Source organism: Notamacropus eugenii, chromosome 6, assembly GCF_028372415.1.
Source record: "Notamacropus eugenii isolate mMacEug1 chromosome 6, mMacEug1.pri_v2, whole genome shotgun sequence".
Lineage (NCBI taxonomy): Eukaryota > Metazoa > Chordata > Mammalia > Diprotodontia > Macropodidae > Notamacropus > Notamacropus eugenii.
The window spans coordinates 181,600,957-181,621,602 of NC_092877.1; the positions used below are offsets into that span (position 1 = coordinate 181,600,957).

Consider the following 20,646-nt stretch of genomic DNA (forward strand, 5'->3'; position numbering starts at 1 on the left):
CCACCAAGCTGGAGTGGGCAAGTAGCTCCTGCACTACACTTAATGAATACAGAATTAAAAGTGCTCTTCTCTCTGCAGATAAGTGTATATGTACATGCACACATACATATACATATATGTATATATACATACACATACACGTGTGTGTGTGTGTGTGTGTGTGTGTATATATATATACACATATATATATACACATATATACATGCATATGTTCCATTCTCAAAATGCCCAGTTTTTTTAGAGCTGAGAAATGTAGGAATTATATTAAAACGACTTGTAGGTCTTAGTTATTGAGGATAAAAGATACTGGAAAAAGGTCACTGAAAATGAATTAACTTAAGGTGACTGACATTTCACAGTAAACAGTGACAGAGGTGTGACTGGGATTTTAACTTACATTTAACAAAATGTCCATCTCAGTTGTAAGTATGCATTAATTCTTAGGATGAACAAAGAAGGAATCAAGTTGGGGGAAGCTGTACTTAACTGTTCCAACAAAAATTGAATGACAGCATGATATGACATCACTCACTTTATACCTGATTTTTACAACCGTAGCACAAAGAAAGTCACTGTTGCAAAAAAATGTTAGTCTTCAGAAAATTTCCCTGGGACTTTTCTTAATCTTTTGATATTCAAATCATTCTCTTCTCAAGTGCCCACAAACAATCAGAGTGGAGCCCACTGATAACTAGAACAAAGATAAAACACAGATACTGAGGCAATGGGTTAACTGAGAGAATGTTTTAGCGGGGACTAATTTTATAAGTGGTCAGTTCATTAGAGAATATTTTCATAGCAAGATAACCTTTGATTCCCTATGTTAAAAGGAGGCTGAGATATGTAGCAGACAGAGAATCAGACTGGTAATCAGTAATACAAGTGTTTAAGTCCCAACTGCCACACAAACTGTCAGGTCACTTGACCTCTCAGTGCCCTTGTCACCTTTCTAAGTCTAAGATGCAGAAGAGATGCTGATATGCATTCAAAGAGAATAGTTCCTCACCAGAACTGCCTATATCAACAAGTTCCCAGCTCCAGAACTACCATATAACTTAATACTTGGGTTGTAATGGCCCCTTATACAGGAGTTGCATCTGAAATGGGAGTTACATTGTTAAGTTGTCATGAGAAAGGAAAATGTATATAATCAAAATTACTCCTGAATATACCCTCAAAAACTTGCTCATAAAATACATTTAAACAATTAAAAATGGAAAGTGTCTAGGGTCACTTTTTAAAAAAGTCGCGTGCAACAGAGAGCAGATGGGTCTGAGATGGTTTCCATGTAAACAACTGAATTATCATTTGTTTTCTTTTGCACAACATTCAGGAAATCTATTGTTCAGGAATCAATCCATCAAAAACTCAGGATGTAGCAACCAAAAGTGATAATGCAATACTGGCTGAATTAAGATATGCCCTCATCTAGATTATATTTAGTTCTAGATATCCTGGTTTATTGGCCTGTAATAAGCTGGTGACTGTACAAAGGCAAGTTACTAGCCTAGTCTAGTTTATGTCATATGAGAATCAGTTACAGGAACTGGGGAATGGTAAGCCTGGAGAACTGAAGAGTTAAAGGAAATAAGAAAGCTGTGGAGAGTTATGTGGAAGAGGGATGACACTATGCTTCTAGGCCTCAGTAAAAATATTAAGGAGGAAGGGCAGAAGTTGCATGGGCAAATTTAGACTGATAAATGTTTAGAAAAACTTCATAACCATTAGTAATGTCTAAAAGTAGAATCACAGGTGGTAGGCTGCCCCAACCTGAAGGTCTTCAAGAAGAGCCTGAATGACAACTTCTCAGGTCAAACACTTAGCTAGATACCACAGTGATAAGAGGGCTGGGACGAGAATTGGGAAGACCTTAGTTCAAATCTGAATTCAGAAACTTACTAGCTGTGTGACCCTGGGCAAGTCACCTGAACTCTGCCTCAGTTTCTTCATCTGTAAAATGAGGATAATAAGAGCACCTACCTCCCAGGGTTGTTGTGAGAATCACATGAAATAAAAAAGCACTTAGCACAATGTCTGTCACATAGTAAGGGCTATATAAATGTTAGTGTTGTTACTATTATTAAGTCCACAGTATCCACAAGGTTTTCTGAACCAAATTAAAGTGCAATTTGGAAATATTTACTAAAATAAAAACACATTAGAATACAGATAACATTTTAAAGCAGATTAATGCTCCTCCTTTCTATTTGAGTCTAATATTACTGCTTTATGGGTTGGTATGGGTTGGTCTAGATGACTGCAAAGATCCCTTCTAGCACTCAAATTCAGTGATTTTTGGAATCAGTAAATAAACATTTACTAAATACCTATATGCCAGGAACTGTATTATGTGTTAGGGACATAAAGAGAATAGCAAAAAATTCCTGACACTGAGAAGTATACAGTCTCTTTAGGGGAAACAACATGCACATATGTATGTATGAAAACAAATAAAAGATAATATTGTGCAAAAAAGCCATAGCACCGACGTTTATCAGGAAACGTTTCATGCAGAAAGTGATGCTTGGTCCTAGTTGCGACAAAGGAAATGCTGTATTAGTCTAAGACGCCAAAGTAAAAAGTAAATTTCACATGAAAGGGGCAGTCAGTACAAGAAGTATGACTCCATCCTCCTAATATGATGCTATGTATGAGAAAGAGTAATTAGGCTACAGGTGCAAAAGAGAGTAATGAGAAATGAGATAGGAAAAAATTACATTGGGAGGGCATTAAATGCCAAGCGCAGGAACTAATATTTTATTTTAGAGGTAACAGGGAACCACTGGAGTTTATTACTGAGTTTGACATGATCAAGAAGAATAATGAATCTGAATCAACATGATAACCATATGCCATAAAAGAGGTCACATCAAATGGACTGAATTGGTCTCTAAGCCAGAAAGGTCTAACTTCCAAATTTTGTCACTAACATAACACTATGAAACTTTACTTCTCAAAGTTGTAGGAAATTTTCTAAGAGCATAAGTTGCTAAGAAGGTGTCAAGCTATATTAGTAGAGGGTTTTTCCATATTTGGTTCCTCCCAAAACCAAAGAAAATATAGATCTAGTTCCCATTTTAATTATACAATAACCATATACTAGCCCTGTAATCTACAGCATTGATAAAGCATAATTTCATTAATATATTATTTTGATGACATAAAACTATTCACATACTGAAGAATTTAAAAAGTAACTCCAAAGTTACTTGTGATAACTTTGGTAAAGAGAGCAAAGGCTACTTTGTTTTACCTCAGCTATTGTTATACAATCTGGGAATACTGAATGAACCAAGTGGTTTGCCAGCATAAGATACACCAGGGAATCTTCATCTACTTGTAGTCCAAAATATTCATTGTAATCACCCGAAAAACCTTTACCTAACAAAAATAAAAATAAAAACAGAGAAACTGGAATGTTAAAATTTGTATGGCTTTTTAAGTCCATATAAAAATATCTTTAACATCAACTAATTAACATTCATGGAGAGTGTAGAATATAAAAATGGGCCTAGAAACTGTTATTGTAACAATAACCATTAGATATTATTTTAAAAAATAAAAAAGGTCCACTTCAAGGAGTTGATCAAATCCTCCAACCTAACTTTGAAGTTATTACAAGTAGTTTTACTAGTTCCTTTAATTCATTACGTTTAGTAAACATTAGTACTCATCTTTTTATATTGGGCTTTGAATGAAGTAGTCAGACAATTATTTTCATATTTCTATTTGTTTTATCATAACTGCAAATATGACATTAACAGAGTGCCATTTTTAACAACTATTTTGTATTCTGAGATTGTTTCAATAAGCAAGAGTAATTCTTAAATTCATCTTTTGTCCATTACAGAAATATAGGCAGTGGTGTTACTAAAAAAAAAAACAAAAAAACAAAAAAAAAAACCTTTTTTTAATCATCAAGTGAATGATTGTTAAGTGAATGATCAGTTCGCTTACCCATTCCATGATGGTGATAAAGCATGGATGTTACACCATCAAAACGGAATCCATCAAAGCCATATTCTTCTAGCCACCATCTCAAGTTAGAAAGAAGGAATCTTAAAACTTCCCAGCTGGAATATTAATACGATTACTTGGTTACTTCAACTAAAGTGAAACAATTTTGCTGTGGTTTTTAAGAACATATGTTTAGAAATGAATTTTGAAACTAAGATTTCAAGTATCATTCATTCTACAAACAAGTATCTGTAGAAAAAAAGATAGTTAAATATGTGGTCAGACATGTTACTCAGAGAATTTTTTATAAGACAAAGAAAACCTATTAAATTTTGGCTTTACTTGTAGAACATATGTCAGGATAAAAATGTAAAAAGTTGATTCAAAAACTATGTGAAAAAACTGAGATTCTGAGGGGTACATTTTTTATTCATTCTCAACCAGTTTTTTGATGTCTCATGGCCATAGAAGTTTTCTGATTGTTTTGCATATAGGAAATGTGTTAAAAATGTTACTTTGTCTTAGTATTTTTAAAAAATATAGAGTAGGCAATAATCACATATTATAATTCAAAACAGTTAATCTCAGAATTTAAGAGGAATTATTTAAAATATTTAAAATCAACTAAACATTAAAGTTATATTAACTAGTTTATAATATATGGTGTATCAAAATCAGGTGAAAAGATAATTATCAAGAAACGTGTTTAGCAAAGTAGAAAGTTCATCAAATTAAAGAGTTTTGCATGTTTTTTGGTTTTTTTTTTAATATGAAGAGGGAACAAAGAATAGTACAACTCAATTAAAAACACCACATGAAACAAGTCTATTTCAGACAACTGAAAGGAGGGCACTATAAATTAGCATTTTCTTTAGTCATACCGTTATGGTTGAGTTGTCTATCTTATTATAACAGGAGTTTTAAGGCTTTAATACCTCATTTAGTTTAATGACAAAACTATAATAAAGAACACAAATCTTCACCAAGTTGAAATTTATGTATTTTTAAAACCCTTTGCATATTACCATGCAATCAAATGTTAGCTGAGATTCAGTTATCACAGTCAATTTAGAACTTATAAATCTGGATTTTTTTCAGGGGACAAGGGAGTGGATGTTAATTAAGTGTTTTAAATGTTATTTTGGAATCTGAAAACTTATTAAAAGTGAAAAAAAGAAAAAAATGTAAGAAATGAAGCTAATGTTTAAGCGTTTATTAAGTTTGTGGATCATTATGCCAAATACTGATAAAGTAAATATTTGACCTTGCTATTACAATTCACTCACTATTTTAACTGAGAAATCAAAAAGCAATTCATCAGTTTTGTTACTAATGAGCTAAGATCATACACTTAAAACATTTAAATCTTGAAGAGAATTCAGAGACTATCTGATCTATGCCCTTAATTTAAAAATTAAGAACCTGAAGTCAGGCAGGGGAAGTGACTTGCCCAATCCAGGCCCTCTAACAGAAGAGGAAGTTTCCGTTACACTTTGCCATGGCTTTCTCATGATTAAACAAAACTACAACGCATGAATTTCTACTGTTTCCTACCAAACTTGGAATAAAAAAGTGCTAGGACTAGAGAGATTTACATGTGATACCTACCAAATGTTTAAGGAACAATTAATTTTAATACCATATAAACTATTTGAACAAGCAGGTAAAGAAAGAGTCCTACAAAAGTTCTTTTCATGACACAAAGAAACCATGGAGAGTGAAAACAGAAAGAAAACAACAAACCAATTTTCTTAATGAATGATGATAGAAAAATGTCAAACAAAATACTAGCAAGGAGATTATACCAATATATCATATTGGTCATATGACCATACAGTATAACCAAGTGGGATTTATACTATGGATGTAGGACTGGATCAAGAATATGAAAATTATCAGCACAATTGTGCATATCAATAATTAAAAACAAAAAGTCATATGAATATCTCAATAGAAGCATAAAATGTTTTTTTTGACAAAATATGGCATACATTCCTGAATGCTATTAAAAAACACTAGAGAGCATTTGTATAAAAATGGAAATTTCTTTAAAATAGGTGCTATCTATCTGAAATCAGAATAGAGTATTATGTATAGCAGAGATAAACTTAAAGCCTTCCTCATAAGATCAAGGGTGAAGAAGGATGTCCATTATCACCACTATGACTTGGTATTTTTCAACAAATACTAGTAATGAAGAAACTGAAGGAATAAAAAGAGGAAATGGTTGAACAAAACTATCCTTCTTCATAGTGATTATGATGGTATGTTCACTGTGGAATCAACTACAAAAACTCCTTGAAATAATTAACAATTTTAGCTAAGTAGTAAGACATAAAATAAACCCTCATCAATCATTGTGTTTCTATATACTTGCAACAAAATCCAAGAGGAAGAAATAGAAAGAGAAATTTCATTTAAAGTAACTGCAGACAATATAAAATACTTGGGAGTCTACCTACCAAGACAAACCCAGAGACGATATGAACAGAATTACAGAACAGTTTTATGGACAAATCCAAACTACTGGAAAAATATTAATTGTTCAAGACAAATTGAATTAATTGGTCAAGACAAATGATAGATCTACCTGAATTAATATATGTATTCAGAACCATACAAATCAAACTACCAAAGTATTATTTTATGGAGCTAGAAAAAAAATTTTTTTTAAATAACTAAAAATAAAAATTCATCTACAAAAACAATACATCAAGAATACCAAGGGATAAATAAAAAAGTTAAGGAAGGTGGTCTCACAGTTCCAGATTTGAAACTATGTAACAAAGTGATGTAATCATAGAAACAATCTGATGGTGGCTACGAAGTACAGAAGTCAATAAGTAGAATAAATTAGGAACAGAATATACAGTAGTACTTGACTCTATTAAACCCAATGATCGAGACCTGGAGTAAGAATTCATTAGCTGGGGTGTGGAGCCAACATGGTGGAGTAATTGCAAGGACTTGCCTAAGCTCTTCCCAACCACCTCCAAATACCTGTAAAAAATGACTAAATAAATTCTAGAGCAGAAGAACCAAAAAAAGAAGAGTAAAACAAATTGGAGCCCAAGACAATGTAGAATGCTGACAGAAAAAGTCTCTTTCTACCAGAACGAGAGAGGAATAAACGCAGTCCTGCACAGGCCATGCCCACACAGACCAACCCCAGCAAACCTGCAGCACGCCTCCGGGGAGTGAATCACTGGCAGTTATAGTGGTTATCAACGTCTCAAAACACAAATATCAAAGACAACTTAGAAGGTCAGTAGGAAAGGTCTGTTGGACCTGGGTGAGAGTGGAGTGCAGTCCAGCCCAGGCCCCAGCAAACCAGGAACAGACTTTGGGAGTGACTAAATTAATAGCGGCAGTGGTGACAACAAAAGCAGCTGCTTCCAGAGATCTTGTCCCACAGATGATAAGGGGTCAAACAACTTGTCAGAAGAAGATCACAGGGGATACTTTGCCGACACTGAGGCAGGACTCTGCTACTTTACCCTGCCCATACTTGGGTCTGGGTCACAGTTCTAGGGCACAGAAGGGCACTGGCATAACAGAGCTTGTGGCAGCAGTGGAGAGGGAACCCTCCTCACAATTCCAGGGCAGAAAAGAGTGCCTATGTTCATTCACAGATCAAAGCACAGTCCAGGAGAGGAGCAAACACCTCTCCTTAGATCATGCCACCTTGGAACACTGAAAAAGTATGTCTGAAGTATGTAGTAGAAGTATGTCTGAAAATAGCTGTATCACACCCCTAAAGCTTGGGACAGCACACTCTCCACACTGGAAGCAGAACCCTACCTTAACAAAGTCAAGTAATACCTGGAAAAATGAGCAAACGATGGGGAAAAAAACCCTCAAAATCTTACTTTGGTGACAAGGAAGATCAAAACATACAAACAGACAACAAAGTCAAAGCTTCATCCAAAGGCTACAAGAAAAACATGAATTGGTCACAGGCCATGGAGGAGCTCAAAAAAGATTGTGAAAATCAAGTAACATAAGAAGAGGAAAAATTGGGAAGAGAAATCAAACAGACTAACCCAAATGGCAAAAGAGTTCCAAAAAGTCAATGAGGAGAAGAATGCCTTAAAAAAGAAAAATCAGCCAAATGGAAAAGGAAGCCCAAAAGCTCACTGAAGAAAAGAATTTCTTAGAAATTAGAATGGATCAAATGGAAGCTAATGATTCCAAAGGAAAGCAAGAAACAACAAAACAAAAAGAATGAAAAAGGAGAAGACAAAACAACTGACCTGAAAAATAGATCCAGGAGAGATAATTTAAAATTTACTGGACAACCAGAAAGCCATAATCAAAAAAGGAGCATAGACATCATCTCTTGAGAAATTATCTAGGAAAATTTTCCTTACAGTATAGAACCAGAGGGCAAAAAAAAAGAAATTGAAGGAATTCACCAATAACCTCCTGAAATAGATTCCAAAATGAAAACTGTCAGGAATATTATAACCAAATTCCAGAGTTCACAGATCAAGGAGAATATACTGAAGCAGTATATTGAATATATTGAAAAAAAAAAAAAAACAATTGAAGGATTGGGGAGCCACAGTCAGGATAAAACAAGACTTGGTGACTTCTACATGAAGGGATCTGAGGGCTAATAATATGATATTCTGGAGATCAAATGAATTAGGATTAAAACCAAGAGTCACCTACCCAGTAAAACCCACCTCCCAGTATGCATGGGAGGAAAAATTGACATTCAATGAGGTAACAGGATTTAATGCATTCTTGAGAAAAGACCACAACTAAATAGAAAATATGACTTTCAAATACAAGATGCAAGAGAAGCATGAAAAGATAAACAGGAAAGAGAAATCATAAGGCACTTCATTAAAGTTGAACTGTTTATGTTCCTACATGGAAATATAGTTGGAACTTATGAGACCTTTATTATTATTAGGGTAGTTGGAGGAAATATATATAGACAGAGGACACAGGTTAAGCTGACTACATGGGGACAATATCTAAAAAATAAAGTTAATGGGAGAAAGGAATGTACTTGGAGAAGGAGAAAGGGAGAGGTAGAATGGTGTAAATTATCTCATATCAAATAGGAAAGTAAAAGCTTTTACAGTGGAGGGGAAGAGGGGAGAGGCGAGAGGAAGTGTGTGAACGTAACTCTCATCAGTAATGGCTTAAAGAGGGAACAACATACAGAATCAACTGGGTATAAAAATATCCTTCCCCAAAGGAAAGTAGCAGGTAAGGGGACAAAGGAGGGAGGAGGATGATAGAAGGGAGGGCAGATTAGGGGAGGGAGAAATCAGAAGCAAATACTTTTGAAGAGGGACAGGGGGAAAAAAGAGAATAGAATAATGGGGAGCGAGACAGGATAGAGGAAAATAAAGTTAGTCTTTCCCAACATGACTACTATGGCAATATTTTGCATGACCACATATGTATTACCTATATCGAATTGTTTGCCCTTTCAACGACAGTGAGTGGGGAGGGAGAAAGGGAGAGAATTTGGAACTCAAAGTTTTAAAAGAAAATGTTCAAAATTGTTTTTAGAGATATGGGGGAGGGGGGTCACGGAGCCAAGATGACAGAGTAAAAGCAGACACTTCCCTGCGCTATCTCCCAAAGCCCACCAAATACCTGTAAAAAATGACTTGAAACAAATTCTAGAGCTACAGAACCCACAAAATCCTCAGTAAAACAAATCACCAGCCCAAGACAACCTGGAAAATTGACAGGAAGTCTTTTGCACCAAGCAGGGAGTGTAGCGTGGTCCAGCAAGGGCCACACTAGCAGACTGGCAAAAGCAGGCCTCAGAGGACTGAATAATTGGCAGATGTGACAGTTTTCAGACTTATCAACCCACAAACTCCAAAAAAGTCAGTGGGAAAACTCCGTGGGACCTGGGCTGTGTCTAGCCTGTGCTGCCAAGGCAATATTCACAGCACTCGTGGTGACTATGAATATGCCAGCATAGTTCTCAATTGCAAAGAATAACCGACTCTCCATACAGAAGACAGAAGAAAAACATTTATTCAGACACCAGAAAGCAAAATCAGTCATAGCAGCCAAGAAGTCAACACACATTATCACAGCAGGGAGTAAAGCAATTCCCAAGCCTCTTCCCCATCCTTTTGCTGGGGCCTTACCATAAACAAACAAACATTCATGAACCTAGCTGTGCTTACCTACCTCTGTCCTTCCCAGCTCTGACTAGCTGGACCAACTTCCTCCCAGCTCTGCTCCACCCTTTCTGTTTCAATGGTTCAGCAAGCTCTTCCTACTACATGTGACTTAGGCTTTCATGTGATTTAAGCAGGTCACACGGGCCTATTAATGAATGGGAAAGATTTTTCCATTTAAATTGATATTACATGGCCCCCATCCCCAGGGTGGAGGGGATGGAGGTGGTAGTGGCAGCTGCAGCAGCAGTAGCAGGAGTGCCGGCCACAGAGGTAGACTCTGCTTCCGGGGATCTTGGCCCACAGATAGTGGGGGATTGAGTGCCTGATACAAAATCCCTGAAATCTGGTAGAGTATACCCACTTCCACCTCCACTGGAAGCAAAGTTCTACCTAGACAGAGTTAGAAAATCAAATGTTGGGCTGGGAAGATGAGTAAACTTCATAAAAGAACTCAAACTACAAAATCTTACTTTGGTGACAAGATAGAACAGGGAATACAACCATAGGAGGCCAGGAGAGTCAAAGCTTCTACATCAAAGGCCTCCACGAGGAATATGAATTGGTTGCAGGCCCTGGAGGAGCTCAAAAAGGATTCTGAAAATCAAGTAAGAGAAGTACTGGGAAAATTTGGAAGAGAAATCAGAGTTAGGCAAGAAAATCATGAAAAAGAAGTCAATAGCTTGCTAAAGGAGATCCAAAAAATACTGAAGAAAATAACACCTTAAAAATACACTAATCCAAATGGCAAAAGAAGCCCAAAAAACCAATGAGCAGAAGAATGCCTTAAAAAGTAGAACTAGTCAAATGGAAAAGGAGAGCCAAAAACTCACTAAAGAAAATAATTCCTTTAATGTTAGAATGGAGTAAATCGAAGCTAATGACTATATGAAAAATCAAGATATTATAAAACAAAGCCAAAGGAGTGAAAAAATAGGAGACAATGTGAAATATCTCATTAGAAAAACAACTAACCTGTAAAAATAGATCCAGAAGAAAGAATTTTAAAAGTACCGGACTACCTGAAAGCCATGATCAAAAAAAAGAACCTAAATATCATCTTTCAAGAAATTATCAAGGAAAATTTCCCTGATATTCTAGAACCAGGGGGTAAAATAGATATTGAAAGAATCCACAGATCACCTCCTGAAAGATATCCCAAAAGGAAAACTGGTAGAAATACTGTAGCCAAATTCCAGAGCTCCTAGGTCAAAGAGAAAATATTGCAAGCAACCAGAAAGAAATAATTTGAGTATTGTGGAAACAAAATCAGGACAACACAAGATATAGCAGCTTCTATATTAAGAGATCAAAGTACTTAGAACATGATATTCTGGAGATCAGAGGAGCTAGGATTAAAACCAAGAATCACCTATCAAGAAAAGCTGAGTATAATCCTTCAGGGGAAAAAAACAGACATTCAATGAAATAGAGGACTTTCAAGCATTCTTTATAAAGAATACTGGATCTGAATAGAAAAATTTTCCTTTCAAATACAAGAATCAAGAGAAGCATGAAAAGGCACACAGGAAACAGAAATAATGAGATTTATAACGGTGAACAGTTTACATCCCTACATGTTAAGATGATATTTGTAACTCATGAGACCTATCTCAGTATTAGAATAGTTGGAGGAAATAGATAGACGATAGACAGACAGAAAGATAGATAGATAGACAGATAGATGGATAGATAGACAGACAGATAGACAAAAAGATGATAGATAGATAGATCGATCGATCTTATCTCACATAAAAGAGGGACAAAAAAGGTTTTATAATGGAGGGGAGGAGAGGGAGGTGAGAAGGAATGAGTGAACCTTACTCTCATCAGATTTGGCTTAAGGAGTGAATAATATACACACTCAACTGGGTATCTTACCCTACAGGAAAGCAGGGGGGAAAGGTAGGATAAGAGAGTGGGGGATGATAGAAGGGAGGGAAGATTGGGGGAGGGGATAATCAGAAGCAAACACTTTAGAAAACGGATAGGGTCAAAGGAGAAAAAAGAATAACTGGGGGCAGGATAGGATGGAAGGAATTAGTCTTTCACATCATGACTATTAAGGAGGTATTTTACATAACTACACATGTAGGACCTATACTGAATAGCTTGCCTTATTAATGAGGGTGTGTGGGGAGGGAAGAAGGAAGAGAATTTGGAACTCAAAGTTTTAAAAAAACAAATGTTAAAACATTGTTTTTACATGCAACTGGGATATAAGATATACAGGCAATGGGGTATAGAAATCAACAAAGTAAAGGGGAAGGGGATTGGGGGCAGGAGATGATAAAAGGGAGGGCAGACTGGGGGAAGGTACAATCAGAATACATGCTATCTCAGGGTGGAGGTGAGGGGAAAGATGGGGAAAAAATTTAGAACTCAAAATCTTGTGAAAATGAATGTTGGAAATTAAAAATAAATAAATTTAAATCTTAAAAAAAATGTCTTTACATAAAACTGGAAAATAAGATACATAGGCAATGGGGTACAGAAATCTATCTTATCCTACAGGAAAATAGAAGGGCATAAAAGTAGAGGTAGTGGGGGTGATAGAAGGGGAGACAGATTGGGAGAAGAGATAGTCAAAAGCAAAACACTTTTGAAGAGGAACAGGGTGAAAGGAGAGAGAGAACAGAATAAACAGGGGAATATATTAGCAATAATAACCGTCAAAAAAAATCTGAAGCAAGCTTATCCGATACAGGTCTCATTTCTCTAACGTATGGAGAACTATGTCAAATTTGGTAATATAAGAGCCATCCCCCAACTGATAAATGACCAAAAGCTATAATCAGTTTTCAGATGAAATAATCAAAGCTATTTATAGCCATATGAAAAATGTTCTAACTCACTACTGACTGGAGAAATGCAGGTTAAAACAATACTGAGGAACTACTACCTCCCAGCAATTAGATAGTAGGATAGAAAAGGTAAATGACAAATGTTGCAGGAAATATGGGAAAAATGAGACATTAAAGCACTATTGTCAGAGTTGTGAATTGATTAAACCATTCTATAGCCCAAAGGGCTATAAAATGATGTAGCAATACCACTACTAGGTCTGTATCCCAAATGAAATAAAAACAAAAAGGAAAAGGACCTAAATTTACAAAAATATTTATAGCAGTTCCTTTCTGGGGGTAAAGAATTCGACATTGAGGGGATGCAAATCAATTGGGAAATGGCTAAAAAACAATTCACTAGTTTAAAAAAACTGCTAGGAATACTAGAAAACAGACTGGCAAAAAAGAGACATAGAACATCTTACACTGATCCAAAAAAAGGTCAAAATAGGTGCATTATTTACACATAAAGAGTGATATTATAACCAAATTAGAGGAGCATATAAAAATTTACTTGTGAGATCTATGGATAAAGGAAGAGTTTATTATCAAACAAGAGCTAGAGAAGATCACAGGAAGTAAAATGAATGATTTTGAGTACGTGAAATTAAAAAGGTTTTGTATGCAAACAATATCAATGAAGCAAAAACTAGAAAGAATGCAGGAAAATGAACAAAAAAATATACAGCAATTCTCTGATAAAGGCACTGTTTCTCAAATGTACAAAAAAATTGTCTACATTTATAAAAAGAGCTACTCCTCAATGGATAAATGGTCAAAGGATGTGACTAGACTGTTTTCATTACAAGAAATCAAAACTATCAATAATTATATGAAAAAAAGCTCAGAATCACTCATTTTTAGAGAAATTAAAATAAAAATAAAATAAAAATAATTCTAGGTTCCACCTTCCACATTTTAGATTGGCTAGCATGAAAGAACAAAAAAATAACATGTTGGAGGAGATATAGAAAAACTGGGACGCTAATACACTGATGCCAGAGTTGTGAAGTGGTCCAACCACTCTGCAGAACAACTTGAAACTATACCTAAAGAGATAGGCTGATCCTGCCATACCATTACAAGGTCTGTATTCTTAAAAAAAAAAAGAAAAGAAAAAAAGAAAGAAAGAAAGAAAAGAAAATGGAAAAAAAACCGTACAGATAGTAAGTCTTTTTATCATGGCAAAAAATTATAAATTGAGGGGGTTTCCATTAATTGGTGAATGGCTGAGCAAGTTGTGCTATAAGAAATGATGAGAGGGATGTTTTCAGAAAAACCTAGGAAAACTTATATGAACTGAGCTCTGCAAACCCCTCCAAATATCTTTTAATAATAACTGAACAAATTTTAGGATAGCAGAACCCACAAAAAGATGGAATGAAACAATCTTCCAGTCCAAGACCCTGGGAAAATAATTAACATATTAACACCCAAGGTAAGACTAAGATGCAGACTAGAAGAGACTAAGAATTGCAGTGAAGGTGGTGATTTGTGTTAATAGGAGGTTCTCAATGGAAACTCTTTACAGAAGAGAAATCACAGATCTTATTAAAAAAAAATACCGAAGCACTTTTTTGTTGCCTGTGGGACTTCCTCTAATTTTTCTTCATAGTTAATTATGAACTCTTTTAAGTTAAGAACCTTTCATCAAAATGTAGAAGAAAAAGTACTTGATTAGGAGTCAAAGGACCTGAGTTCAAATCCTAGTTGTACTCAAACATTGACCTAGTACAAATGACTTAACCTCTTTGGTCATTCTAGAATGATCATCTGAAATACTAATGGTTAATTAGTAAAACCAGATTGGTCTAACAGGAAAAAAAATTAACTTTAAGTTGGTAAAAACATGGGCTCAAATCTTGTCTCTGACACTAATTATGTTACAAGTCAATTAATCTTTGAACCTCAGGCAACTCTAAATTATCTAAAGGAGATTTATTTAAAGATAACCTTATAGATGACAGAGGCATCAGGAAAGCTAGGTTGATGCTATAGGTCTTTGAGTGTGCTTCTGGAGGTGGGTCTCTGAAAACTGAGCTACTCGCCTATCAGACTAGGTGTGGGTGAGGAAGGGAAGGATTCTAACAGTAGATCAGTTTTTCAATTTTCTGATTACACAAGAAAGGCCCTATATTTGATGAAGTTTTCTTCACTTCCTACACAACGCTGAGCAATGAATGGTAGGAAAACATTATATTTATTATGAGTAAACTACACCTCTCAGACTGCAGATTCAATGATCTATGATCATTGTAACTGGTTGAGGAAAGAAAAGAAAAAGGAAATATGAATGGAGGGAAGGGAAAGTTTAACTTTTAGCCAATTATCAGAGAGTTAATAGCTTGATCTTATGGTTTTGGTTTATTCCAGAAAATTTTTCCAGAGCTCAGGAGCTCATCTCTTACACAAATGGAATATTAAACTGACCTCAAGAGAGAATAAAGAAAGGTATCATTAAATTTCCTCATTGTCAAAATTTCTAATTTGACAGTAATCAATACCAATTCATACATTTACATTCAGAAAGGAAATATAGCACTTTCATTTACAAAAACCATAAGTAGCAGAAATATCCACAGATATTGATGAGAAAGGCCAAATCAATCACAGACCACATAACAGTACATCAATTGCAAAAGTCACAATTTGTTGGCTTTGAAAAATCCAGTGCTTCAAAATAATACTGGATTTAAAAAAAACTTTCACATAATCAGAGCTTTTCAGAAACACATTCATCTATGTATAAAAGACTTAAACTGTTTATCATGTAGCTTTAAAATACATCCTTAGGGCTTAATGAAATTCAAAAAGTAAGCTTTCTTTTTTGTTGTTGTTTAAATCACTTACTGAAATTCTAAATATAATGCAAAAAAAAGATTTAGAAAATTTAGTAAATAGTAAGGTAGTATACGATACATAGATTTTTATGTATTATGAAATAAGAATAGTTTTTTATCACAGACATATTTTCTGATTCTTCTAATGTACATATAAAAATCAAACCAAAAATTGAAATAGATAATGTGTGTACATGTGTCTTTACGTTTGTATGAAGTGGTGCCAAAGTAAACAAAATTTCTTGTGAATCTGTTATTTTCATTTATATCTTAGAAAAGCTAAATGTTTAACTGAATGATACTGTTTGTTGAAAGGTTACAGCACAATATTTTGCTTACACACACACACATACACACACACACACACAGACACACAATAAAATAAAATTCGCGAAGTTTTTGCAAGACAATTGGCATTAAGTGGCTTGCCCAGAATTTCATATCTATTAGTGTCAAGTGTCACACGCTGCATTTGAACTCAAGTCCTCTTGACTCCAGGGTCAGTTCTCTATCCATTGTGCCACGTAGCTGTCCCTACTTCTACATAATTATGTAAACAACTAATATATGATTCTATCTTTTAAAGAAATAGATTTTTATCCTGACAAAAGTGTATTCTAGACACTGAGCTTAGTAAAAAAATAAAAATTTAAAATTAAAAAAAAAACAATATAAGCTTACAAGCTATTTAAAAGGAAAACTGAAAATAAAGAAAAAGATTTTCAAAGTTTAAACTAGGTCTTTCATTATGAACACTTAAACTGCAATATATAATGAAATAATTTCCCGATATAAATAGGGAAAATAGTTCTTCCTATGTTGGCAGGTTTTTCTTTCCTTTAGCATTGTTCCCTCCATTAAACTAACTTTTTTCAGCTTGATTAGGAAAAATATCTAAATTGACTGCTAGCTTCAAAAGAGAAAGGCCAATTTTTTTTTTTTTATTAAAAAGATTAAGAAAATTGTTTTATCAATCTAGTCTGTCTGGATTTCAGTTTGAAAAACAGAAACATAACTTGTCTCATAACGTTTATAAGATTATTCAGCAAAGAAGAAAGGTTTCTACTGATGCGAAGCATAACACTTGGCTAAGGATTTATAGGCTTTGTATAAACTTTGCTCCTTGGATTATCTGTCTCTGTTATTTCCCACAAATTTAAAACTCAGAAGGCAAGGGATATGTGTGTGTGTGTATACATATATGTACATATACGTATATATACATACATATAGATATGTATACATATATACACATCTATATGTATATATGTGTGTGTGTGTGTGTGTGTGTGTGTGTGTGTGTGTGTGTGTGTGTGTGTGTGTGTAGAGAGAGAGAGGGAAAGGGAGAGGGAGAGGGAGATCTATATATGTCTACATATCTTAAAAGTATCTCAGGCATTTATATCATACTTGATAAAGTTACATTTCCAAATCTTAAGTACCCTTAAAAAGTAGGGCACTTTTACTCTGTAGGAACTTTAAATCGGATATATTAGTCTGTGTATTATATTTCTACAAATAATGTTACAGCTCCCTTTTAAATGATTATGGCCTGGATTTATTTTTTAAACATATTTCCACCTTAGTCATGTTGTGAAAAAAGAATCAGAACAAAAGAAAAACCACAAGAAAAAAAAGACAGAAAATACTATGCTTCAATCTGCATTCAGACTCCATAGCTCTTTCTCTGAATGCTGACAGAATTTTCTATGATGACTCTTATGGAATTGTCCAGTTTTTGGAATTGGAAGAGTCTTAGCTCACTGTACTGCTCATAAGAGCTAAGTCTATATTACTGTTACTGTGTACAAAGTTCTGGTTCTGTTCACTTCATTCAGCATCAGTTCATGTAAGTCTTTTGAGGTTTTTCTGAAATCTGCTTGCTCATTATTACAGCACAACAGTGTTCTATTATATTCATATACCACAACTTGTTCAGTCATTCTTCAATTAATAGACATCCCCTCAATTTCCAATTCTTGTCCACCACAAAAAGAGCTGCTATAAATATTTTTGTACATGTAAGTCCTTTTCCCATTTGTATGATCTCTTTCGGATACAGACTTAGTAGTGGTATTGCTGAATAAAAAGTTTTTTGTTCCTTCGGGCATAGTTCCAAATTGCTCTCCAGAATGGTTGGATCAATTCACAACTCCACCAACAATGCATTAGTATTCCAATTTTCCCACATCTCCTCTAACATTTATCACTTCCCTTTTTCTTCATATTTGCCAACCTAGAAGATGTGAGGTGGTACCTCAGAGTTCTTTGGACTCACAGTTCTCTAATTAATAGTGATTTAGAACATGTTTATATGGCTATGGATATACTTAATTTCTTCATCTGAAAACTGCCTGTTGATAACCTTTGACTATTTAGCAATTGAGGAATGACTTGTATTCTTATGAATTTGACTCAGTTCCCCATATATTTGAGAAATCAGACCTTTATTAGAAACACTGGCTGTAACAATTGTTTTCCACCTTTCTGCTTTCCTTTTAATCTTGGATGCATTGGTTTTGTTTGTGTAAAACCTCTTCAATTTAGTGTAATCAAAATTATCAATTTTGCATTTCATAATATTCTCTATCTCTTGTTTGGTAATAAATTCTTCTCCATAGATCTGACCAGTAAACTATTCCTTGCTCTCCTAATTTGCTTAAGGTATCACCCTTTATGTCTAACTCATGTACCCATTTTGATCTTATCTTAGTTGTCTAGTTTCTGCCATACTATTTCCTAGTTTTTCCAACAGTTTTTCTCAAATAGTGAGTTTCAGGGGTTTTTTTGCAACATACCTTTAATGTCTTTGGTACAAAAAATATCAAAAACAATGTCTTACTATTACCGTAGATCAGCATCTGCTCTGAAACTTGCCTGCTTCAGACACTTAGAGATTATGTTACTGACTCAGAGTTACACAATCAGTAATGCGTCAGAAATGGTGAATGCTACTTCACTACACTACTACAAACATAGTATAGGAAAAAGAGAAGTGAATTAGAAAACCCATGTTTAAATTCTGTCTCACTACCTTTTGGGTCTCAGTTTCTTCATCTATAAAATAAAGGAGCTGGATCAGATGGTCTTTAAGCTTCTTTTCAGTTGTTAATCTGCAATTTTATGCTCATGATTTTTTTAAAAAGGATGTCATTTTGGCAGCTGCTTGGAAAACAGATTTGAATATGGGAGATTGGATACATAAACAACAAGTACAAAGCTACGGTAAAATTTCAAGAAACATATGACAACCAGAGTAGATTCTGTGCCTATAGAGGAAAATGTCTAAAATGATCTATATATGCAGCTGGAATTATTGAAATATGTCAACTTATTGACTTCAATGACTATCCCAAATGCCTAAAACATCCTCCTTCTTCATGTTTTGTGCCTCACAGATACCTTATATTCCTTTAACATTCAAGTACCACTTCCTATAGGAAGAATAAACTGATCTCCCTGGTTGAAACTATTCCCCTCATCCTAAGCCTTCATTAAAAAAAAAAAAGAAAAGAAAAGGAATTACTTCATCTCCATGGTACGGAGTTGATAAGTCTTTCTTGAATTGTACTGAAGTGGGTAACTAGAAGGATACCATGAAGATAAATGAGGTTTTGCTACTTTGATATTTTATTTAAAAAAATACAAGAAGTTCACGATGTAAAAGGCATTAAAATGAATAAGGGATCTCTGGCAACAAAAATATGTTAAAATTAAACTCCAGGTAAATCTTTTGATTACTTACAAATGGACTAGTATCACAGAAAAACAACAGAAATGCACTGAATAGCATAAGACATGAAATTACAACCTAGGGTTACATATTTTCTATGTTAAGTAACATTCAACCTAGTTAAGGTTCTAGGTGAAATATATACTTATAGTTCCATTATTTAAGGTTCATCTTCAAAGGGTTAGTTGTGGAAAAGGGAAAGGGAGAACTTACCTATGAATTTAATTCAAGTATTTGACTTAGTTTATCATGGGCACACACACACACACACAAAACCAGGGGGTAGGAGGACTAATATAATCAGAGCCAAGATGTATATATATTTAGTATCATATATATGCATACATTAAAATTTTTTCTGAATGACAAAAATCACGTAGGGAGTTTACTTCATCATTTTCAATTCAATTGAAATCAAATCTACACAGAATATGATGCTTGAGATCTCTACCATATCTTATTTACAAAAAGAAACATTGGGAAATAAGTTGTACAGGCAATGAAGTATAGAAATCTATCTTGCCCTACCAGAAAATAGAGGGGAGGTGGAAGGAAGAATGGGGGCAAGGATGATAGAAGAGAGTGCAGATTGGGGAAAGGGGTAGTTGGGGTGCACACTACACTACACTGGTATGGAGGGGAAGGGAGAGATGGAAAAAAAATTTGGAATTCAAAATCTTGTGGAAATGAATGCTGAAACCTGAAAATAAATTATATATTAAAAAAAATTAAAAGGAGAGAAAGAAAAAAAGAAACAAAAAGATAAATAAGGTCTTGATCCTATCACCTCTGGTCTCTAAGTAGGTCTCTCATTCCTACTCTCCCAAACATGAGTTTTTTTTTTTTTTCTCTTCAGTTTCCCCTACTGGTTCCTTCTCTACAACTTACAAAAATAACTAGCTCTCTCCAATCTTAAAAAAAAAAAAATCACCTGACCTACCCATCTCATTAATATAGCAACCTATATTTTCCACTATTTCAAAGCCAAACTCCTGAGAAGAAAGGGGAAGGTGGTAGGACTATCTACAGTCATTACTTAACATTCACTTTTATCACTCCTTTAATATTTATTTCAAAATCCTTGTAATTTCATTAGTCATTTTTTCATT

General features: G+C 34.5%; 1 protein-coding gene across 3 annotated transcripts in view; it reads right to left on the minus strand.

The window, feature by feature from the left end:
• GBE1 (1,4-alpha-glucan branching enzyme 1) overlaps nt 1-20,646 on the minus strand; it is a 290,724-nt gene that overhangs the window by 121,573 nt on the left and 148,505 nt on the right. For all 3 annotated transcript variants that reach the window (XM_072621635.1, XM_072621634.1, XM_072621636.1), the window contains exons 8-9: nt 3,958-4,073; nt 3,254-3,381 (exon numbers count right to left, since the gene is read on the minus strand). In XM_072621635.1, coding sequence (XP_072477736.1) covers nt 3,254-3,381; nt 3,958-4,073 — 244 coding nt within the window. The remainder of the gene's footprint in view (nt 1-3,253; nt 3,382-3,957; nt 4,074-20,646) is intronic.